Source organism: Halichoerus grypus, chromosome 9, assembly GCF_964656455.1.
Source record: "Halichoerus grypus chromosome 9, mHalGry1.hap1.1, whole genome shotgun sequence".
Lineage (NCBI taxonomy): Eukaryota > Metazoa > Chordata > Mammalia > Carnivora > Phocidae > Halichoerus > Halichoerus grypus.
Genome location: NC_135720.1, coordinates 3,907,710 through 3,932,693, shown reverse-complemented (window position 1 = coordinate 3,932,693; position 24,984 = coordinate 3,907,710). Strand labels below are relative to the sequence as shown.

The window sequence follows — 24,984 nt, the reverse complement described above, 5'->3', positions numbered from 1 at the left end:
TACTCCATCTAGTTTGCCAGACATTTCCCAGCCATTCTGATGGCAGTTCTTGGGAAAAGTACAAATAAAAGTGAGCTGCGGGCTCCCAAGTGGGATTACGTGGAAGCAGCGCCTTTAAGGCACAAAACCCTTTCCAGGGTCTTTTTTCAGAAACTGGAGACCCTGGTATTATGGCCTTTTAATTTCCCCAGGGTAAGTCACTGAGCAAGCGCAAAGGCCGGCCAAGGTCACTAAGATCACAGCGGATCACAGCATGAACCCTGAACCAGCCCAGCCCCCCACAGCAAATGAAGGGGGAGGGGCGCGCCAGAGGACGTGTGATTTTCCATCACTCTTTTAAAACCTGCTTGGCGTTGCTGATCACTTCCTGTTTCTTAACCTTACTTTGCATTGCTTGTATTTTAATTGGAAACCGAGTTGCTCACATTAATAATAATGATGATGATGATGATGGCCTATTCGTCCCTGAATGCAACAATAGGCAGGCGTGGTGACCCCAGCTCGCTAGAGGTGTAGATGTGATCGCCCCACTCTGCAAGCCGAACAAGTAAGGCCGTTTTCTCCACGTTTCCGAGAGCAGATGCTTTCCTTCGAAGGCACATGTGGCCGCCGCGGAGGTGTGAGTGTGAAGAGAAGGGGAGGTAGTTCTTCGTGTTGTGTTTCCAAGGGGTACTTTCCTGGCAACGTGGCAGCGAAAGGATTATTCTCCTGAGGTGGGGGGAACACTGTTACTGCAATAAGACATCAAGCCAGGGTTTAAGTCACTGTAAGAAGAAAAGCGTGTAAGCGAGGCGGAGGGAAGCCAGGCCCGCGGTGCGGCGCGTGCGGCTGAGGCCTCCCTGCAGCGGAGCGGGGGTGAGAGCCGACCGGGCGCTGGGCCCTCTGCCCCCACCCCCCGCACTGGGCCCGCTCTGCCCCCCTCTACCTCCCCCCACCGTGGCCCATACCTGCCCCCCCTCCGCTGGGCCCCCTCCTCCCGCCGCACCCCCGCCGCACCCCGCCGGGCCCCTCTGCCCGCCGCACCCCCGCCGCACCCCGCTGGCCCCCTCCGCCCGCCGCACCCCCGCCGCACCCCGCTGGCCCCCTCTGCCCGCCGCACCCCGCTGGGCCCCTTCCGCCCGCCGGGCCCCCTCCGCCCGCCGCACCCCCGCCGCACCCCGCTGGCCCCCTCTGCCCCCCCCCCCGCCGCACCCCGCTGGCCCCCTCCGCCCGCCGCACCCCCGCCGCACCCCGCTGGCCCCCTCCGCCCGCCGCACCCCCGCCGCACCCCGCTGGCCCCCTCTGCCCCCCCCGCCGCCCCGCCCACAGAGACGCACGCTGTCCTCCCTCACTGGCCGCACGAGTCCTTAGAACACACCGAGAAGGTTCACACTCAACACCGGGAGGATGGTGAGAATCTTAGTAATTCTTTCTAGCGGCCCCAAACTTACATGATGGCAGGACTTTCTTGTCCTGTTTTCCAAGGTGCAACTCTGATGAGGCCTGTTGCTTTAAGCAAAGCTGATTCGTCTGATGCCCTTTCTAAAGCTCTTTGTCTTTTAAATGACACCAGCACAGCTGCTTCGGGGAGGATTCCTGGGTGAGGCAGAGCGAGGTGCTGTTTGCTCCGTCCTGGGGGGACGTCCCGTGTCCACTCCCACTTCTGGGGAGGGGCGTGACGCAGGCAGCGGCAGACTTGGCAATGACTCTGCTTTCTGGAATTGGCGTTTGTTCCGGAGAACAATGGCTTGCGAGGAGGTGTGCGGGGGCGAAGAGAGCCTCGGCAGGGGAGAAGCAGAACCCAAGGAGGGGAAGCCCGAAGCTTGAGACCCGATGCGCAACCGGGGCTCTCCCTGACCCCCCAGCTCTGGACGCACCCGGAGCCGAGCAGGAGATCCGAGCGGACCCCGAATATCCAGGGGGGCCCCTGAGAGTGCCCCGCACTGGTCCCGCTCCCGGGCTGCCCGGGACGCGCGGCACATCGTGCGGAACCAGCGCGGAGCCGAGCAGAGAGGTCTGCCCTGCTCGCAAACCCGGGGACTCTCACACCAACTTGAGGAGTCCCTGCTGACCCATGAGAGGAAGTCCCCCCAGCCCACCCCAGCCAGCGGGAAGGGGCTTAGGAGTCAGATCTGAGCTGTGAACGTTTGCCATTGTTACATTCCTGTATTATAGAGTAAACCTCACACACAGTACCTGTGTCGTGTACTCTTTCCAACAAGAACAGTAGAATGGACAACCCCATACCCAACCGCCCAGATCCAAAACTTCACATTCGGACTTATTTGCTTTATCGCTCTGTCCATCCTTTTGCGGAAACTTTTAAGTCAGTAGCAGACATCATGAGTCTTTATCCCTAACTACTTGAGCACACATCTGAAATAAAGTCCTTCTCCAGAACCACAGGCCATTATTACACCTAAAATCAAGTCCTTACCTATTGTATTCAAATTTCCCAAATCATCCTCAAAATATTGACTATAGCTCTATTTTAAAACAAAAATCCATGCATTTAGCTGTTATGTCTTTATTTAAACAGCTTTAATGATATATAATTTACATACCATACAACTCACCCATCTAATTGTACAGCTCAGTGGTTCTTAGTAGCCTCACAGAGTTGTTGTGCTCCCTTCATCTAAAACAGTCCCACTTTTTCATTTTTTTAAGGACACTAACATTTGGAGACCAGACCATTTGTCTTGTCAACCACCCACCTGAGGCGTTTGTCTGGCTATTTCCTTTTGCGCTGTGGTTGAACTTGCCCACTGGACTGGGTGGTCTATAAAGTGGAGGTTGGGTGTAAGGCTTGCTTATGTTTAGTGTGGACAGTAAGAACAGTTCATGGACGGTGATCTGTACCTTCCCTTATCAGGAATGTGAAATTGGATCCCTTCATTGTGGGAGAAGGGGTTACCACATGTCTTGTTGCCATGAGAGTAGGTCTTTTCTTTTGTGATTGGGGACTCTGCTGTGAGGTGACACTTGATTCCCCAGGAAACTTCTCCTCTAGGGGCACTCCCTGCATGAGTCCACCTCATGCCTTTCACAGCGATGAGATATCATTCTGTAAAAAAAGAGCTTTCCTTCATCAACTTGGGACTTCCCCTTTCATCACCTTCCAAGAAAGGAGTTGGTGTGGGACTCACCTCCAAAACCACCTAATGAATTCAGTCCTTTTAATTTGAGTCTCATTATGGACATAAAGAATTATATCTATCCAATGTAATCAATGACACTCATTGTGCTTTTATTGAGATATAACCAGTTAACATCCATGAAACACCCTTTTGAAGTGTATATTCAGTGGTTTGTGGCACAATCACAATTGAATGGTTTGTGGTACGCTCACAGTTGTGCATCCACCACCACTCTCTGCCTGGGGGACAATTTGTCCTTCTGCAACAAAGCCCCACACCTGAGCAGTGACTCTCCATCTCCCCCCAGCCCCTGGCAACCACTAACCTATTTTTCTGTCTATGATTTTGCCGGCTCCAAACATTTCATTTAAGGGAATCATACAATATATCATCTCTTGTGATGTGTTGGTGCTTCATTCCTTTTTGTGACTGAGTGATATTGGACAGAACACTCTGGGGTATCCCTTCATCATGTGATGGATACTTGGATTGCGTCTGCTTTCTGGATATTATGAGTAATGCTGCTATGAACATTTGTGCACAACTTTTTTGTAAACCTAGGTTTTCGTTTCTCTTGGATATATAACTAGGGGAGAATGCTGGGTTACATGCAAACTTTATGTTTAACACTTTGAGGAACTTCCACACTTTTCCCAAGTGGCTGCACGGTCTCACAATCCCACAAGAAACACGTGATGGTTGCGGGTTTCTCCACATCTTCACCAACACTTGTTATGGTCTGTCTTTTTTGTTTTAGTCATTCCTGTGGGTGTGAATGTGGTATGGCATTATGGTTTTGGTTTGCATTTCCTTAATAACTAATGATGTTGAATGCCTTTTCCTGTGCTTATTGGCCATTATATATATATATATATATATATATATATATATATATATACACACACACACACACACTTTGGAGAAATGTCTATTCAATCCTTTGTCTATTTTTTAATTGGGTTATTTGTCTTTTTATTGTTGAGGGCTTTTTAAAAAAGATTTTATTAATTTATTTGAGAGAGAGCACACAGGAGCAGGGGTAGGGGCAGACAGAGAGGGAGAAGCAGGCTCCCCATGAGCAGGGAGCCTGACTGGGGGGGGTGCTGGATCCCAGGACCCCAGGATCATGACCTAAGCCGAAGGCAGATGCTTAACCAACTGAGCCACACAGGGGCCCCTCCCTCAGGTTTTAAATCAATCTGGCTGAAAACCTTTCTCCTGTGCTGTTGCCCTCCTGAGGACTAGGTGTGGCCACAGAAAGGTTCGGTCAGCTAACGTGAGCTGAGGAGCAGGGAGTGAGGCGGACCCTCATGGCACTGCCCTGCCCAGACGGGCGACTGTTGCAATGTCCTCACTGGTTCTTGACCTTGGCCACCTGACCTCAGTGATGTTCCGGAGCCAGCCTGCACTTTGGTGAGTTGGTTTCCCGGAGGCAGTGTGACCCCATGTGCCCCCCCAGCCACATAGTACGTGTTGCCAACCATCAGCAGAGGGGGGAGGTGTGGGCTTAGCCCACCTGGTCACCTCAGGCAGCCCTTGTTCATTTTTGTCCCCTTGTCACACCAGATGCGATTTGAGACTTCCCACTCTCTCCAAGCTCTAGGAAAAAGCAGGCATGAGGATCCTCCTGATCAGATTCCCAAAACTGATCAGGGGGCTTCCTCCCCTGCCCACCTCCCGCCCACCATGGTTCTCCCCCTTGTGGACAGCACCCTGGCCCTCCTGGTGGCTGCACAGTCACACCTCAGCTGCTTTCTTTTCTACATTCCTTCTACACTCCCCCAGTCCAGGCGACCCTTAGTGCTGGGCACAGAAAACCTGAAAACATCTTGTTTCAGTAGACTGTCAGCTTATAAATAGCCTTGAAAGCTTTTTTTCCTCAAGATTTCATCTGCTATGAGTTTCTGAATCTCATTTTGAAACTGCGTACCTGTGTTGGTCAAGATGCACCCTTTGGGAACAGATCCTGAAGAAGGCACATTTCAGGACAGCATGGTGCTTATGCGGGAGTCTCTGAATGCTGGCCGGCCTGCTTTCTTAGGTTCTAGCTACTTCACCTGTTTATCACAGTCCTCATCTTAAAGTGGGGGTGATAACATGCGTCATTCAGAGAGTCGTTGTGAGCACTGAATTGGTAGGAGGGCTTGGCAAACATAAAGGTTCAACTCAGTTTGGGCGACTGGGCATTGCAGCCCGGTTCCCGCGGCAGGGGATCAGAGGGAACGCGTTCAGGAGGGAGCAGATTACTGACCGAGAGGAACAGATTCTCAAACATAGGAGGTAACATTTGAGTTTCCAAGGATGAGCCAATGAAGCAGAGAACAGAGTACGAGGTTAGGGACATGGGATGCTCAAAGGACAGATGTGCATTCATGTGACTGAGCCACAGGAGGGGGGGACGGGGCTGTAGGAGATGTGCCCAGAGTGCCAACTGATGGACTTTAACAATTCATTCTGTACTAAGTAAGGGCCCAGCAGAAGGTCATTGGCAGATTTCTAGGGGGAGAATTGTCAAAAATAACTAGGCTCCAAAGCCAATTTACATTTTTAGAAACTTAAAAAAAGAATCGGTTGGGCATAAGGAGGCAAGATAGCTTTCTTCAAATAATTGAAAGTTTGTCAGATAAAAAAAGGGAGCGGACTTATCCATGTGCTGTAAGCCAGTATCTTGGAATAGAAATTATAAAGCTATAGATTTCAGGACAACTTCAGATAGAACCTTCTGGCAACCAGAGCTGTCAAACAGTGGTCCGGTTTGCATTACAGTGGTCTGTCCCCCACCCCTGGAGCATGAAGTCAGATGACCGTCTATCAGACATGGCAAGTACAAGATCGTGCGTTGCTGGTAGAAGGCGGAACCAATGCCCAACAGTCATGATTTCACGTGGACAAAACTCAGTAACTCAGAAGGCTTAGGAAATGGGGTGTTTTGATGCATGCTTTTTTTAGTTAATGCAAGGGTAAGCAGGTAAATATTATTTTCTTTAAAAAAAAAGATTTTATTTATTTGAGACAGAGAGAGAACGTGAGAGAGAGAGAGAGAACACAAGCAGGGGCAGAGGCAGAGGGAGAAGCAGGGTCCCCGCCAAGCAAGGAGCCCGATGCGGGGCTCGATCCCAGGACCCTGGGACCATGACCTGAGCCGAAGGCAGACGCTTAACCCACTGAGCCCCCCCCAAGGACCCCCAGGCTTTGGTATTCTTATGAGAACGGCATCAAGTCTGCACTACTGGGAACATATTTAAGAATCGTCTTGTTAGAAGTGTGAGATTTTCAGGTGTATAGATGTGTGGCTCCATCTCTCTGGAACTATGACGGTGCAGACAGGAATCGCAGAGCTGGTGCACAGGAAGGAACGGCGAAGCTGTGAAGGCTTCCAGGAGACGAAGCAGTCGATTCCAAACCCACGGAAATGTCGTGTCCTGCCTTCTGCTCCTAATTCCCTCCTTCCACCTTCCACACATCAAGTGCCCAGTGGGCATACTGAACGCATGTTGGCTTGATACGTATTGCTTTTCAGGGTTCCTTTTGCTTCAGGACGTAGATACGATGGGGAAATGTTCCTCTCCTCAAAGCTCTCGAGTTACAGAGGGTTGATGGAAAAATCAGACATGTACATAATTAAGGATTCAAATTAAGATCGTCTCTACAGAGTACCAATCTGCAACATGAGTTGCCAAATAAGTTTATGGATATATTAATTCATGAAATTCGTTTTAGCACAGTCAACATTTTATTCGGTTTCACAGGAAATGAATACTTTAACAAAACTCCTGTCTACAACGCATACAGTGCTATGCACTCTGAGGGCTTTCCATTAGTGAGGGTTGGCGCCGCAGGAGAATTCCATTTTAGGGGCTGTCTTACGCTTCGTCTAATTAACAAGACTGTGGACTCTCTTATTTAACAATGTAACAGGTCTTTATTCCAGGAAACTTTTACTTTGTTTACTCCCAAATTTAGTTCTAATACGTTTATGGTGAGGGAGGGTCTGTGGATACAAATGAAGTTCTGACTTTTTGGTCTTAAATATTTACCACCTGATGGTAAGCAGGGATAGCCACATAAACACAATTTCTTTAAGCTGAGTTGTCAAGGTAAAGCCATGAGTATACTTATCGTGGAACACAGGTGATGTGAGGTTTAACCCAGAACGTTTTCTTTACTGTAACAGAGAGAATCCCAAGACTTACACACATAAGCATGCATACAACCGGAGTCCTTCCTGCTCTTGGCCAAGTGAATCTGGATGGTTCCGGGGGCCCCTGGAGGCCAGGGGAGCTATTTCAGGAGTCCTAGAGTCAGCACTCCAAGCCACTAGCTTTGGAATCTGAAGCACTCGTTCTAAAAGACCAGCTTCTCCCACATAGTCTCCAAAGCTTTAAAATTATACAGTGGAGTTAATAAATCATGTGACACAAGTTAACATCGTCAGTTGTCTCGTCCTCTCTGCTTGGAAATGGCAGAAGCAGACTCACCCCATCAAGCCCACGTGAACTCGGCGCTTCCACGCGGACAAGGCGCGCAGCGCGGGCACACAGTCTGACAGCGCCGTTGCATCTCCTCCTCAACAGACGGAACATCTCTTACCTTCCCCGCAAATGAGAGCAAATGATAAACGTGAAAAATGATATTTTAAAAACTCTGTATTCAATTATTCACACCAAAGGATATCCATTAAAATTATGAACATCTCTACATATATTTCATGTATCATACATATATATATACTTTGTATGTATAGTTACATATCGACAAAAAATTCCTTGCTGCCCTAAGCATGTAAGTAAAACAAAGCTAGATTTTGCAGCGTAACACCCATATATGCATATCTACTGGCAGTTTGAATTATGAATTTATTTACAAGTTGCCTCGGTTATAATAAATGATTACTGTTCTATTATACAAACATAATGGTAAAGGTTTCTTTTAAATACAAAGACTGCAAATGAATACATGAAAAATTACACACATGTACAGTATTTATAATTTATAAATGCAAAGTTAAGACCTCTTTAAATTATTGCACTTGTGCATTTTACAAAGATTTTTATATGTCATACATATAAAATAATTGTTTTAAGTTTGCTAACTCATCAACTATAATAAAGTCGGATATTATTTACTTGAAATTCTTTCTCCTTCCAAAAGAGAGCCCACTAAAACTTTGGACACAGATCCATCAACTCTGCAAATCGGTCTATTAAGTGCATTGTATTTTGGACAGCTTATAACCCATCTTACACCTTGGCAGTATGGGGTCAGCACGATCACCGCCGGCAAACTTGTGGGTACCTTAACTAGGTAGGGATATAGGATCTCTTTTGTTCCTATGGACTTGTAAAGAAAGCCACCTTTTCTTTTCAGAAAGATTCAAGATGCTGCATATCTATAAATCTTGGTAAATTTCACAGTGTTTGGGCAAGCACATTTTTTTCACATGGGTCACTGGGTTGGGTCTGGTGAATAGGTCGGGGCATTGTATAGAAATACCTTCTCCAGATCAATCTGTTGAACTTTCAATGTGCACACCAAAGGCATGCATAGAACATACACCATACAATAGATCTATGGGAAATAATACTCCTCTATGGCATTTACACTGGGTGTTGGAGAGATGGCCCAGGACTGGGTATTATTCAAGTGGCTAAAGGAAAAACAAAAGCTGCAACACCCATGGTCTAATAGTATTCCAGGTGAGCTGGAGGATCAGATGATACACTTTGCAACCTTCATTTGCAGTAGGAATAAAAATTTTCCATTTACACTTCTGCAAATACATAGTACCTCAAAATTATCAGCTGACACCTGACATGTGTAAAGTGACTTCTCTACTTGACATACTGGATTCAGATCTTAACTTGCAGGTCGGGTCCTTGGACGACACTGACCCACGCCCCGCCCCCAGCAGAGGCACACTTGGGTCTGCACACGTTCGGTTACCAATTGCTCATACTCGCTGTAAAGCGAGGTCCAACTATGCATGAGGCAAACAGTACTGCTATCCACTGTGGGGTCGGGGGGGGGGGGGGACCTAGCAAGTGAGTGAAGACAGTAATGTTTCTTTGAATTTGAAATATTGTTTCTTGGGAAACATTAATGTCTTTCTCTTCATCCCACCCTTTTAACTTAGAACCAGAACACCACTGAAACTTCTCTCCTTTTTGCTATTTTTACCATCACAGAAATGCATCTAATGCTTCAGACAACCAAAATATCCAGTACAAAAAAAGACAAAAAACAGAAAGGGTATAGTACTGCATTGGGAATCACTAATTTAAACTTAAGATTAAGTGCCTAAAGAAATGGGCAGAATGTGTATCAGGGTAGATACTTGTGCAAAGGTAAAATAGAACAGCCATGCGCTGCTGACAAGCAGGGGAAGGGGAGGGGGGACAAGAACCGCCAGCATACTCGGTTAATTTACATTTTACAGAGATTTTAAAGTCAGGCAATAAAAGGGATACATTAATGTGACTAAATAAGTCTTTAAAGAATTAAACCCTAAATAAAATCAGTAAAGTGTAGAAAGCAAACACATGTCTGAAATAGATAAAGGTTAGAAGTGATTTTCAAAATCTAAATCATGCATATGTACCTGAAACCCAACAAAATCATACCCCCCATAACTGCGTCACAGTTCTTGGAAGTTACAGTCATCAGGGTATGTGTGAATGACATCAAATAAAGGATACAAGTCTGATGAGGAGAGAATGGTCCTATCCTTTCAATTTGATCCAATTAACCATGGACATGTCCCTTTAAATGTTTTTAATTCTAGTTAAGCAAGAAAGGCAAAATAACAAATATATGAACAAAGAAGTAAAATTACAGTATTTAAAATAAAGGCACAGGCCAAGGCATGGTGATAATTTAGTCTGATTAAAGCTCAAACCTTAATTTTGAGATAAAAGACCAGAAACATAATATCCAAACTAAATCTATTAAAAAATCCAGGTGGCTAAGGATTTATGCATCTATGTGTATCATGTACAAACATATCTAGTGTGCCTGAACATACCAATAAAGCAAAGTCACTGAGGTTGTACAAAATTAAAAAAAAATCTAAAGCTATCTAAAAAGCATGCTAAGAAGAGGAAACCTACACTGAACAAATCCAGTTTCAAAGTAGTTCTGTTTGTGTCGCTGTGAGAACAAGTCACCTCCAGTGGTACCATATCAACTGCGCAGATGCCTTCCCACTGAGGAAGAGTCCAGGACGGGGACGGCTATGCTAAGTAATTCCGCTTGGTCTCTCTTCCATGACCGGTTTCTGACGAGCCCCGTAGAGATAGTGAGAGCTGGGAAGTGGATCTCAATCCTGGCCCCAGGAAAAGGGCCGTTTTTGAGAATTACTTTCCACATCCATTTTATTTAAGTTTTCCTAATTAACTAAATCAAAGTCAACTATTAATTAATAAGATGCTTGCAATTTTTAGAGTTTTATTCTGCTGCCTAAATTCAATATTTCATGTTGTTGGCATGCATTTCCAAGAAAATTTCTAGTTAAAAAATATATATTCACTGTCTCTGGGAAGATAATGGAATAACTGCATTTGACAATAAAACTTTGTCCATTATAAATCAGCACAACCAATAAAAACTTCCACAAATCAAACATTCTACATATACTCACAGCTGGCTACCAAATTTATACTGAACAGGAAAATTTTGGCCCAATCTAAAATACTGCCTTAATGAGAAACTTGTTAAAACTTTTGGTAATAAAAACCATCTGCCCTTTCAAGAAAAGATCTGGGAGAAAGATGAGAACAGAGCTCAAAAGTTTGTCTGCTAAGTATATCTGCCCCAATATAAAAATACTCCTAACTGCATTTTTTTCCAAAGCAGATTATTGACTAAATATCACTGCATCTTGGGCCCATTTTAGGTAAATGTATGATTCCTAAGTAGATTTTAAGAATACTAACAGTTCACATTAGAATACAGTCCTTCCTTTGTTCAAACTTTGCTTTGATTATGACAATATTTCAAGAGAAATCAACTAACCAATAAACCCACGTATGGTTCTTTGGAAAACTGTTCATAGTACAATGTCAATAATATAAGAAATCTGGCTCTATCGAAATAAGAGAATTTTCTGTAGTAATTTTAGAAAAGCAACCTTAAAAAGCAAAAATAGCCATAAGATTCCCTCCCTTCAGGACTCTTTTCTATATCAAAAAGCAAAATTCATGCATCCTTTTAAGATCCTTTTAATTAAACAATCGCCAGTGGTATTTCCTCCCAACCACCTTGCGATTCGGTGGAGTTCCATTACACGACTACTAACTCTTGGAATTGAAGTTCGATTTGGTGGGTCCAGTTTCATAAATCTGAGTTCAGAAAAACATGCAACATTTTAGAATTCAATTCTATAAATGCACCAACATGAAAAAGGACATTTTCTGCTCACATTTTCCAACACACAAAAAAATCAGGTTTTGAAGAATGAGGCCGATTTTTACTTTCTATAGATGTGTTTGCATCTCTATCCCTTATACATACGTACTTTTGTACTATGTATGTCTAGCCACAGTGGTATTTCTCTCTTTAGATATTTCATTTTACCTCATATTGTATAATTACAATAGCAAATGGAGTGCCAGGGAGGGAAGATGGCAACTTTCAGAAGCCCACAGGGAAATTGAACACATAGTGTTAATTCTAAAATAAGAACAATGTTTCTATATAGCTAACTCTGCTACAACTTAAATCATGTTGTAGGAACATCTGATTTCTTTTTTGCAAAAAACCATATGAATAACAATGTGTACAGTATTGAATATGTAAAAGAATATTTTAAAAATTTATTTTATCAAAAGTAATATTCCAGTTTCCTGCCAAGTGAATAGCAGATAAGCTGTCTGTTATGGATCTGCTGATCACTTCTTGAGACTCTAGTTCTCTCATTCCTTCAGGTCAGGACTAACCACAGCTCTGGAGGTGACCTCGCCATTGTGCTAAAAATCTCGACAGCTCTAATGTGCACCAGAAGTGACTGGCTTATAATCCTTGTAGGAAGGGGTCCAGACTACTACTTTTGCATATTTTTTCGCAACACTTACATGGTAGAGTAATATTAGTCTACTAAAAATTATACAGAAGACTGTCCAAACTACAGGTTTGGATATAGATGCTTGACACTGGAGCAGAGGAGAGAGAATAGAAATGCGCCACGATGCGTTCGCACTGCGCTCTCCTACTTCCTGTCGTGGACAGAGTGCTTCAGGAAATGTGACTGAGGAGCACAAAGCAGGGGGCAAACTGGGGGATGGGTGCAGCAGAGCAAAGTAAAAATTACACAAGACTTAAATTTTATGGTTTAATTTGATTTTAAGAGAAATGTATGGTATTTTAATTAAATAATCCGTAGAATAAACCTCTCATTTTGAATGTGAGTCTAAAATTTTGCAATGACACCAAGTGAAAATATAAAGAAATCATTATTAAAATTCACATTTGACATCCCATAAGACCTGTCTGTTAAGAAAAATTCATATGCCTTGCCTTTGTTTGTTCTTTACGCAAAGTGTTTAGAAAATTTGCCTACAATGAAGAAAGAAATAAAAAATATTCTTTGACATTTTTTGAATTGATACTTGGAATTTTGAGATTTATTCTGATGTATATCTGCATCTCTTCTCAAGAGGATACAAAGTCTACCTCCTTTAGTGTTAGATCTATTCACCCAAGCCCTTTAGTATAAACTTAGAGAATACACTTTTCGTCCACCTAACTTCTAATTCATGAGGCTCTGAGACAAGAATCTATTCTCCATCACTGATTGCAGAAAGACACCTCTTACTGTCACCTCGATGACACTCGTCCTGAGGCCATGCTACAGTTCACGCTAATTACGAGTAGGTCACACACGAACATTCACAATAGTAATGTGTAAAAATTCCTATTTATAACCAACAACATCAAAGCAACATTGGTGTTAAAGCCAAAGTACAATATCATAATAGTACCATTTTAACCCCTCACTAGAAAGATACAATGGAAAAGTACCCCCTTCTGAATAATTCTTGTCCATTCCCACTAAGGCCTCAGCAACGTGAGCCTGTTAAAAAAGGCCAGTTCACAAGACAAATGGAGTCCCTCGGATGGCTGATTTCTGGCCACGGGGTGGTCCTGGTTGATCACTGTCTCTGACGCGTCACAGAGGAGACTGGTGGGGAGTCGTCGGCTTGACGTGTTTCCTTGATGTTACCTTCTTCGAGAGGCTTGTGTCCTAGTTACCAGGTGTAGGTTTCCCCCCGTGAAAATAAAAGGAAGAAAAGTCAAAGAAGCAGGACGAGCATGTCTAGGTGGGACAGCTCATCGAGTGGCCGTCAGTCATCGATCTTCACAGGCAGCTTCTCCGAGGGCCCGTGGGCCCCTGGCTGGGATGAGATCCACACCGCACTCTCCTCCCCTCGGATCACCTTCTCCCACTGGCTGAGGTTATTCCTAAGGATAAAAGATGCGGGGACAAGGGTGTTTAAGAAGGATTTCTGGGCTCAGTCTCAAACATTAAGCACCCTCTGCCCCCCCGCCCCCGAGGTATAGCCGAGCACGATGGCCTTCTGGTGCCCTTCTGAGGCCGACGAGGACCAGCCTTCTGTGGCCGGGCAGGGTCCCAGCACGTCTCCCTGACATGGTCCTGCAGCACATTCTGTGGCCAGCAAGGCTGGGGAGGGGGGCCACCTTGTCCAGGAGCTCCAAACGACGGGGGCAACAGGAGAGCTCAGCTCAGGACACACCATCTCGTAATCAGTGAGAAAGGACGACCTGGAAAGGGGCACAAGCCACAGGGTGCACTAGCCAGGAGCATGGAGGTAAATGGGGAGGAAGGGAGGCCCGGGCGGCAAGAACGTTTGGCCACAGGACCGCCAGCCAGGAGCTCCCGCTCTGCGGGCAGAGACAGTGTGCCAGCTTGGGGTCCCTGCCATCTCATACTGGGAACTGGGGACTAGCCTTATTTTGAACACTGTCCTATATAAAAAGTCACTGTAAGTTACACGTAGGACCAAATGTTAGAAATTTCTTTGTTGCAGTAAAGCCATCTTCGCGTTCTGGCAACTTGTGGTCTCAGACGCAGGCTGCTCTCCCCCCTCTCCACCGGTCTTTCTCTTTCCAAATCTGCTGTTCAAATGCTGTGGGAATCCTAATCTCCTTGAACAGTGTGACCACCACCACCTCGCCCCACGTGGCTGATCGGGCAGAGATCTTATCAACACTTCCCACCTTGCACCTTGCTTTCTTATATACAAAGCCAAAATCAGAAGGGAACCTTGCACTAGCAAACACAAAAGTCATACAAAGCACACACAATGCAAAGACACCTCTGGACAAAAGAAATCTCTAAAATATAACCTGAAAAATGGAACACTTTTAGCTTTTGTGCCATATTACCACATATTATTTGCCCAGAACTTAAAGAGATTTTTGATATACTGGAAAAAAGACCTACACTAATGTTGCCACGTTTCCTTGGACACCAATGACACATGAATTTTTTTTAAGTGTTAATAAGATTAAAATGGCCTTTAAGAGATTATATGGTTCAGCCAAGTCAATGAAGCAAGAATGCATCAAAGCTGCTGAGACAGAGGAATCGCTATCCTCGTGCTCGATAATGACAGCAAGCGCTCATTCTGCTGGTTCTGGATATTTAACAGAAAATACAGATAATTTTTGGATAGGAAAGGACTTTTGACTGTTACCTAGGATTTTTTTTTTAATTACATGGATTTTGATTGATATTGCCATTTCTCTTTGGTGGGGCACTGACTTTTCCAACCCGATTCCATCAGGAATGAGTCCCAGCTCATACTCCATATTATCCACATGGCTTAGCCCTTATGTAATAAGATAATATTTTAATGAACTAACTGCTGATTAAGGTCAGTGATGGCTCAACAAAACCAGCTGGGATGTTATGTTCACCTCCCCAAGAGCAGAGAAGAGAAACCATCACTTACATAGGAAAAAACATCTCCCTCCTTGTTGGTTTTCTTTGTTTTCCTCACAATAATTCATTCATGAAATGAGTTTCAACAGCAGAGGGTGGGAGTATACCAAAGGCTTTGGTTTTGTTCAAAATCCTGCCTCTGTCCTCTGTCCCCCACTGTGCCCACCCAACCCCCAAGGGTGCTCCATGGCTAAACAGTTGGAAAAATCAGCAGGACACCAGTTCTCTTGCAGAAAATCAATACACAGGGCTGCTCTGCTCACTGCCCTTTGACCTCCCCAGACGGAACTTCTTTTCAAAGTAACATGAAAATCCTAAAAAAATTCCAATGTTCTTAGCTGAGTGCATCCCTCAAAAGCAATGAGAAAAGGATGCAGAGGATTTAGAAGCTGGGACGGATGACGGAGGGCTCATATCTCTTTTGGGAAGAAACTAAAACTCACAGAGAAAGGAGATCCCAGTCAAGGATCCCCCTCCTCATTTACACAATAAACTGTGGGATTAAGCTGAGCCCCTTTCCAACAAGCAGTCCTGAACACACATTATGGTTCTGTCTTTTTAAAAACGCATTGGGCATGGATCCCTGGGTCCTAACAAAACCCAAACCCAAACCAGATACCTTCTTGCTCCTTTTTGGTGAATGAAGGACTTTATGAATACTCTTAACATATACTTGTTACCTAGGCAAACACACAGCCCATAAAATGACATTTACTGTAATAAGACACAGCACACACATTGATGGAGAGGAAAATTCCATATGGAGTCTTCATCCTCTTGTTACATCCCACCCCAGCCTGAGCAGTGGTACATACCTGCACGCTTTGAGGAGAGGCTCGGTGGGCGGGAAGATCTGGGTGAGGGTGGTGTAGCAGGGGATGGCCACTGCGTTGTAGAAACCCAGCTGCCTCGGGCAGGGCCACACACAACAAGACACAAAAGTGCAGGTTAGCAACAACCTCTCAGCTGAGGCTTCTATTTCTCAAGCCTAGCTATAAAATTAAATGTTCTAGTTTTGCTCCCTGATATTTGGGCTCAATGAATACTGCTGCAGAGTGCATTTAAAAATGCCTTAAAATACGTCCGCAAAGTAACACACATAAAAAGAGGCTCATCCCAAACCCAAGTTCAACATTCAATGAAATTCCATTTATAGATCACTCAAGTTATAATCCAAGCACTGTTCTTGTCTCTAAGTCAAAGTTAGTTTTCTACCATAGACATTTCAAAGTCAACCCTGCTATTCTTCTACAGGTGGCCTCTTCTCCAACTTAGTATTTGGGAATCTGTGCAGGTGTTTCGTGGGCTTGCTATCCTTGGCTGTTGGTGCCTTGCTTGGTCTCCAGAGACTTTCTTTCTCCCCCTCCCTTTTTTTTTTTTTATATAATCACACAACGAGACAGGACCTTTACAAAAGGACATGAAAAGAAGATGCCGGACAGGAAAGACAGATCTCTGTGAGCAAATATATGGGAAAGTTCCATAAACAATATTAAAAAGAAATTAAACTGCAAGAACCACATGCAATAGGCACGTGGGGCTGGGCATGTCGGTGTGTGTTCAGCAGGGAAGAACAGTGAGCACCCCGTCGGATGCAGCGGCTAAGCACACGAACACACCGCGAACCGAGGACCACGAGGGTGAGAAAACCATGCGGCCCTTCTCTATGCTGACGTCTCTGAAAAACTGGGGACTTGCCTCAACTTTGGTATGAATAGTGAATAAATTAACTTTAAGTGAAATAGGAAAGCTTGAGAACTTATCCAAAACCATCATCCTGTGAGTTTTCTGAAATGTTTTCTAAACGAAATTCTACAATTATTTGTCCATAACTAACTTCCCTGTTATGGTGTTAGAAGATTGGTAGTTTAAAAAGACTATAATCTGAGAAATAGATCGCATCACACATGCAAAACTGACAGGCATGAGAGCTGTCAAAACATCAAAACATTGACATAAATCATGTGGTAAGACCTGAAAAAATAATAATTAATGTCAACTGGTGGTAAGACAAAATTCAAAATGGACTAAAATACTATGCATTATTCATTAGGAAAAGTGGGCCTGATCAAAATCTACGTTACTCTCTAAAAAATACCTTTGCACATTCAATGACAAAAGATTTTCTGCTTGTTAAAAATATGAACAATTCCAACTCCTCTATCCCTCCATGTCAAGCCATTGGTCACTGTGATTCCATCGGTGGAAAGAGCTGACGGTTCGGGCAGTTGTGGCTTCTTTAAACCCAACTACGATTTCCTAATCCTGGCCTTAGGATCCCCAAACTCCATCTAAATGCAGAAGATTTCAAGTGGTCCTGGGTTCTACAAGATGGCATATACTTTTAATTCACGTGTGATTTTATGACTGCCTGAAATTATTTGACTTTTCAACAGAATTCATACCTGGCCTTGTGGGACCTCGTCCTTCTTGTCTCTGTCCATCATGGGAATAGGTTGTATTCCCAACTTTTTCATCTCATCGCCCTAAGAGAAACAGGAAAAACCAAGCTTTCTCAACTTATAAGCCCTTATAAAGTCTTGGTATTAATGAGTTGTTCCCTTTATTTATTAATTTTCTTCACAATGGATAATGTTTCTGGCTATTGATGCAAACAAATGTCAAAACAATAAAAACTTAAAGTATCATCATTTGGCTTTTCTCAATGAAATTACCAGGAATGCAGGCATCTCTCCCGGTTCCATTGTGCAGAAGTTAGTGAAAGTTGTAACAAGAGGAGACTCAGATAATAGTGAGGAGGAATGACAAGAACAAAGCATGGAATAACCTCAAGGCCTTTTTCTCACTTATTTTTCAAATGAATTTTCACGTGTGTTGAACTGGATGAAGCGAGGCTTTAGAGAGAAATAATGTGTATCAAGACTGGTCTGCTACAATGTGTTAGGAAAGATACAGTGTAACTGGCTACACATCACCGTAGAGGTTACAGTCACAGATGCTTATTAAAGATTTCCTATTTTGCAGGCTCTGGGATAGGTAACATATAAATACTATTTTATTTAATCATGAAATACTAGGAGTTAGATATTCTTGTCCCCATTTTATAGATTTTAAAAATTATCTTCCTCTTTTTAGTTATTTGTTAAAGATTGTTAAAATCTTCTTTCTTAACATACCCCAACTTTTTCCTTGCTACGCCACTATTCCCTCACATTTCTTCATTATTCAGTTACTTTAATTACTTCACAATCATGCTTATTTTCAGAAATCAGAGGTGGAGAACAAAAAACATCCTAGATTTGCTAATGTAGGTCCAAAACAAATGATGAGAACCCCCACGAAAGGTTCTATTGCAGGGACAGAGGCCAAGCACAAACATCGAGAACCCCCACGAAGGGTTTTACTGCAGGACAGAAGCCAAGAACAAATGACTAGGACCCCCACAAAGGGTTTTGGCAGGACAGAGGCCAAGAACAAATGACAAGAACCCCCCAAAAGGGTTCTATGTGCAGGACAGAGGCCAAGCACAAAGGACAAGACCCCCCACGAAAGGTTCTATCTACGAGACAGAGGCCAAGAACAAATGACTAGAACCCCCAAGAAGGGATCTATGTGCAGGACAGAGGCCAAGAACAAATGACTAGGACCCCCACGAAGGGTTCTTTGTGCGGGACAGAGGCCAAGAACAAATGACGAGGACCCCCACGAAAGGTTCTATGTGGAGGACAGAGGCCAAGAACAAATGACGAGGACCCCCACGAAAGGTTCTATGTGGACGACAGAGGCCAAGAACAAATGACTACAACCCCAACAAAGGGTTCTATTGGCAGGACAGAGTCCAAGAACAAATGACGAGAACTCCCACGAAGGGTTCTATGTGCAAGACAGAGGCCAAGCACAAAAGATAGAACCCCAACAAAGAGTTCTATCTGCGGGACAGAGGCCAAGAACAAATGATGAAAACCCCCACGAAGGGCTCTATCGGCAGGACAGAGGCCAAGCACAAATGACAGGACCCCCACAAAGGGTTCTTTTGCAGGACAGAGGCCAAGAACAAATGAGGAGAACCCCCACGAAGGGTTCTATCAGCAGGACAGAGGCCAAGCATAAATGTCAAGAACCGCCAGGAAGGGTTCTATCGGTGGGACAGAGGCCAAGCACAACTGACTAGGACCCCCACGAAGGGTTCTATGTGTGGGAGAGAGGTCAAGAACAAATGATGAGAACCCCACGAAGGGTTCTATTGGTAGGACAGAGGCCAAGCACAAATGTCGAGAACCCACAGGAAGGGTTCTATTGCGAAACTAGGCCAAGAACAAATGAGGAGAATCCCCACAAAGGGCTCTATTGTGGGACAGAGGACAAGCACAAATGACTAGGACCCCCACAAAGGGTTCTATTGCAGGACAGAGGCCAAGAACAAATGAGGAGAATCCCCACAAAGGGTTCTATGTGCGGGACAGAGGCCAAGAACAAATGATGAGAACCCCATAACGGGTTCTATCAGCAGGACAGAGGTCAAGCACAAATGACTAGGACCCCCACGAAGGGTTCTATTGCAGGACAGAGGCCAAGAACAAATGACAGGACCCCCACGAAGGGTTCTATTGCAGGACAGAGGACAAGCACAAATGACAGGACCCCCACAAAGGGTTCTATTGCAGGACAGAGGCCAAGAACAAATGACAGGACCCCCACGAAGGGTTCTATTGCAGGACAGAGGCCAAGCACAAATGACAGGACCCCCAGGACGGGCTCTATCGGCAGGACGGAGGCACTTGAGTCCAGCTTCTGCTCCCGTGTTATCACTTTAAATATTAGTTCCGTGGTTCTCAAACTTTTTCCATTCCTGTTCTAAGTGAGTGAAACTAACCAGGCCCCTTGCTCAAGGATATTACAAGTCCAGTAAGTAAAAAGACTGTGAATAAACAAAGATTTGACTATGTACAGTACTCACAAATAAGGATCAGTGCTACACAGGAAAACAACGGAGTACTGCAGAGCATGCGTCCCAGGAAGTACTGGCCCAGAGTGGGGCTTGCAGAGGAAGCTGCAGAGGGCAGGCAGGGGGGCACGGGGGTGGGGGGAGAAGCTGACCTTGATGGCAGCGAGAGGGACTTGACTCAGGGAAGCCAGAGGGGCTGAGACAAGGAAATAGCCTGGTGAAGCAGTGGGCTTTGGAGATCAAGCTCATGACTTCTGTCTCTGTCACAACAGCATGGAGGGACAGACTGGGAACAACATTAGAGTCATCCCTAACCTGCAGATGTGACAACTAAAGTACAGAGGTGAGTCACAAAGCTGGTCTGAGGTTTGATCCCACATGCTACAGCAGGATGCCCATCTCCAGCACCAGGACATCAAACACCACACTCCGTGTGACTGTTAGTCTAAGTCTAAAGGAAAAGGCAGGGACCTAGGTCAGAATGCTGCAGGGATTCAGGCACGAGGAGGCCAAGTCTTGGGGCAGGAATTGGGGTGGGTGGTGGGCAGAGATGGGATCTAGCGGACATCTGGGAGGTGAGCCAGCAAGACGCAGTGATGACCTCTGCTTCCTCCCATGGACTGTGAGGTCCCTGAAGACAGCATCCATGTGCACTTTGGGAGCTTAATCAGTCTTTGTGGACTATTTAATCAGTGCAAAAAAGAGAGGAGGGAAATCTACATAGCATATCTGTCACATTTTGATTCATATTTTAGAATACAAATACAATTATGAAAGTATGAATTATATTAGTTAAATAAAATTATTTGCAAAACAATAAGCTAGCTTCAGACCAGTTTTCCTTATGTGATATTTACAGAATGTACTCTAGGTTACTACTTTTAGACACATATGCAAATTAAGTTAACGGATAATAAAGTCAGAGATTACAGTTCAGACATGTATACCTAAAACAACCTTCTTAATTAAGTCTGATAGTAACTAGATCCTGGGATACACACTATAAAATAAGAAAAAACATGCAAGAGTTTGCATGCACAATGTGTAGGCATTCTGGAGAAATAACACTGTGAGTATAATCAACTCCAGGCCTGTGGTTCTCACCCAACAAACATTTTTTTTGGCTTTGCCATCGTGAAAAAAAATAACATTATAAATCTTTTCTATTGAACTATCAACTGAATGATTGGCTGGTTTTTACTTGTTACATCCATTCTTTTATACGGGTGAGGCTGAATGGTTTGAATTAGCAATGACCAAACTCTTGGCCCTCCAAATTTACCTTTACTTCTTCAAACCAAATGAGGTACACAAACATTTTATTTCATTTGTTTCCCTAAAGTAATCTTTGAATATGCAGGGGGCTAGGTATTTGTGGGTTCATGTTAATAAGAGAGTGTTCTACTTCTTCTTGGACAATTCAGAAAGCAAAATGAGAACTCAAACACACATTTCTGATAATTGAGATAATTCAGTCAAGAAGAGGGTATTAATGAAATTAAGTTCCATGGTTGCCTCACATGTCAGGGGTATCACGAGTTAAAAGCCCACATATTCTGTGGAACTCATAATTGGTCGTTGAATTGACCATCTGGAGTATTTACAGAATCTTGTATGTCTATGGTACAAGGTAATTATGTCCCCAATTTCCAACTGCAGACATACACAGCCTGTGACACTAGGGTCCCGCAATCTCATGGGCTGTATGTCTGCATCTGTGTAGAAATGCTAATTCTTCTATTGCATGTGACTGACAGTATACTGTTTTTTGAAGTAACAAGCAACCTGAGCTACTAAGACATTGTTACTAATTTACCCATATATTTACTTTCTCATCAGACTTTTTCTCATTTTTAATGTTCATATAAAAATCAAAAACATACCTCAGCCCAGAACTCTGCATATATATCATTTGCTGTCAATTTTGTAACCGGCCATAGTTTTGTTACAGAACAAAGATCACAGGCAGTCATCATCAAACCAATGACACGATCTCTAGAACACAATAACACAAAACAGGTCAGCGTGGCATTTGCACTCTTACAATAAAGGCTAGAAAGACTTGTGCATTTTCAGGAATAAGGCTTAAATAGCAGGCATTACTTGGCATCTGGGAGGAGAGTAGGCAGGGAGAGAAGCAGTGTTGCTTCAACTGGAAGGACCTGAGTCACCTCTGTCACTGCCCCGGGAAGGGTTACCGTGCACCTCAGTATTATTGCTGTCATCAAGACAGTTGGGCATGGCTCTGGGGCCACCTAAATCCTCATGGAGTTCTGCAAATGTACAGGGTGAAGAAACCTTGAAGAAAAAAATCTACCCCAATCCTTTTGTTTGTATATGAAAAATGTGAGGTGCAGAGAAATGAATGACTTCCCCACGGCGCAAGCAGCTCAAGACAAGGCCAGAGCAGACGCAGGTTCTCAGCATGCGTGATGGGAGCTGCCTCCCAGCACTTTGCAAACTCTAACCTCCAAAGAAATGAGTTCTCTTTTTCAGTTGCTTTGCATTCACATTTTGACTTCTTTTTTCTAAATGTGGTTTGGTTTAATCTTTCTTCTTGAAGAAAAAGAAAAAAACTGCTTGAAGACTTGAAACGGACATACCCCTACAATTTTAATGGATTTGGTCTAGTGACCTAAATGAAATCTATGGCACGAACCGCTGATTAGTAAGGAATTTTAATATACTGACTTTAACTTTTATGAAGCAAATTACATACTTTAAAAGGCAAATTATCAGGAAAGATACAAAACTGTGGGGCAAACGAGATGTGACCATTTCCAGCTCATATGTACATTCTAACGAGTCTCGGGAATCCGCCGCCGCCTCCGCTAAATACTGCCTTAGTTCTTGTAACCGCACAGATGGTCCCCTCCAGGGGCACAGCCCGGCCCTGGGTCCTGAGCCTGCCCCCACCAGGGCAGACGGCATATTAAGAACGCCTATCCGTCGCTGTGGCCGAGCCTCTCGTGTAGCGGCTCTCCCACGCACAGATTCCTGGCTATTTGGGAGACCCTGCCTGGTCTGTTACCTTGTCTGGGACACCGATCCCTTGCAAGGCTCCTTTGTTTCCCATCAGTCCACTTCCTTTAGGCCATTTCCTTAATTAAAATCACTTTTACAACCTCACTTTCCTTAAGAACATGTCTTTATTGGGGCAAACTAAATGGCTGATGAGACTTCTGTGCACCCTTCTTGTGACCCCAAACAGATGCCGTGTGAAGATCCAAATTCCGCAACGTGATCAGGAAACTCCGTATTTTCTTGATGCGGGAGTTTACTAATAAGCACTTTGTGGTTTGAAGGAAGAATATTTCTGGATTTGGGCTTCTAGAAGAACGAATCTGTCATCCGTTTATTCAACAGGTAAATTCATTAAACAGAAACAGAACATGAAAACAAAACTATGGCTGTTTCATAAGATTGAAATAATTCAATCTCGTCTATATTCACATATACACTTCAACATTTACTTTTGTTGGCTGAACATTCTAACAAGCTTTACCTCAAAAAAGATTTATCTCGTAAATCCACAAAACAAGAAATGTTAACAGAACTGGGCACACTGTAGGACGCAAGGAACCAATTTTCTCCCTGGACCGGATTTCACAGGTAGTGTGGTTACTATTAGGGTTGAGAAGATTATGACCCCAGTTGTCATTCAGATTTCACTGTCAAAATTACTTAGACAAAACAATTCAACAGTAATTATTTTACTGGTAACCAAAAAAGTAAGAATAAACAGGTAAGAAAGTTTTTATTAAATGCCTTTAATAAATTACTTATCTTTTACTCTCAATGACAAATCAGTTAGATGGTCATGGTTGCCTGGAAATATTAATGTAAATTGGAATAATTTTATTTCTTTCCATGAATGGAATGTAGGTCTAACTGAGATAGCCGCTTAATTCATCATGCGTTCTGATAATCAACTCTGAAAGGGATGGAGTTTATGCTAACTAAACTCTAGGTACAATCTTGTATAACCGGGTCAGCAAAAATAACAAAGAGCCCAATGCAATGCCTATGTTATAGATGATTCTTTGGTAAGTAATTTCAGGGAGTTTGACTACACTCATTTATTCCAAAATTTTTTGAGTGCTTCTATGTATCAGACACAGTTATAGTAATGAATCAAGTACCCTGCTCTTTATAGAACTAACATTCTAATATGGACACGCAGAAAATAAGGTAAAAAGTTTCATTGAACAAGCTTGTAAAAATTATTGTAAAAGAGGCAGAACCATGAAGATCTGTGAGAGTCCCACTAGAGATGAGTAGGTGTGGAAGTTCTAATGTGTCCATGAGGAACATGGTGAGCTTGAGGAACAACAAGCCGGTCTGGCTGATGTGGAGGGATGAGGCACAGCACGGGGTGCTGCCCGGTCTGGAGACAAGGCAGGAGTCTGCTATTCCAAGTCAGATGGTCACACAGCGGAGGCTGCGAGCAGAGGAGTGACATGCTCCACGTGGTAGAGAGATCTTGGTGGAGAATGACTTGTACAATCATAGGGGCAAGGGAGGATGGGGAGAGATCACTTAGGAGACCACAGTGGTCCAATGAGAGAGGATAGCAGCATGATTCCGATGGCAGCAGGAGACAGGGACAGGTGGAAGGCTCTGGGTGTCAGGTAGAGCCAAGGTGAAACACAGTAACATCTGCAGGTGTTATGGTGACAAAGCCCCCCTCCCCCCGTTCCTCTTGCTTCTACTCAACCCCCATGCATAATCCCAGACCAGGCGGAACTAAAGACACAGGATCCATCAGGGTGTGCAGACATTCTGACCTCTCACCAGGGCCGTCCTACCTTAAAATTCTCCTCCCACATCAGAAGATCACAGAATCGCAGAACTTTACCAAAGGAGAGGAAACCACACAGCATGCAGGATTTCAGGTGGGTTACTCTCCCATTATGCTCCCCACGCCCCGACTGCCCCCCCCCCCCCACTCTACAAAAGTTCATCAGCCACGGATACAATGTTGTATTGGAAGAAAAGCA

General features: G+C 44.1%; 1 protein-coding gene and 1 pseudogene across 9 annotated transcripts in view; one reads left to right on the top strand and one right to left on the bottom strand.

Moving 5' to 3' along the window:
• LOC118555036 (26S proteasome regulatory subunit 6A pseudogene) overlaps window positions 1-24,984 on the top strand; it is a 747,413-nt pseudogene that overhangs the window by 357,217 nt on the left and 365,212 nt on the right. The gene's annotated exons all lie outside the window — the stretch shown is intronic.
• PDE10A (phosphodiesterase 10A) overlaps window positions 7,751-24,984 on the bottom strand; it is a 577,666-nt gene continuing 560,432 nt past the window's right edge. For all 8 annotated transcript variants that reach the window (XM_036122880.2, XM_036122883.2, XM_036122888.2 and 5 more), the window contains 4 exons: window positions 21,868-21,979; window positions 17,484-17,564; window positions 15,894-15,982; window positions 7,751-13,574 (listed from right to left, as the gene is read on the bottom strand). In XM_036122880.2, coding sequence (XP_035978773.1) covers window positions 13,457-13,574; window positions 15,894-15,982; window positions 17,484-17,564; window positions 21,868-21,979 — 400 coding nt within the window. In that variant the 3' untranslated portion in view covers window positions 7,751-13,456. The remainder of the gene's footprint in view (window positions 13,575-15,893; window positions 15,983-17,483; window positions 17,565-21,867; window positions 21,980-24,984) is intronic.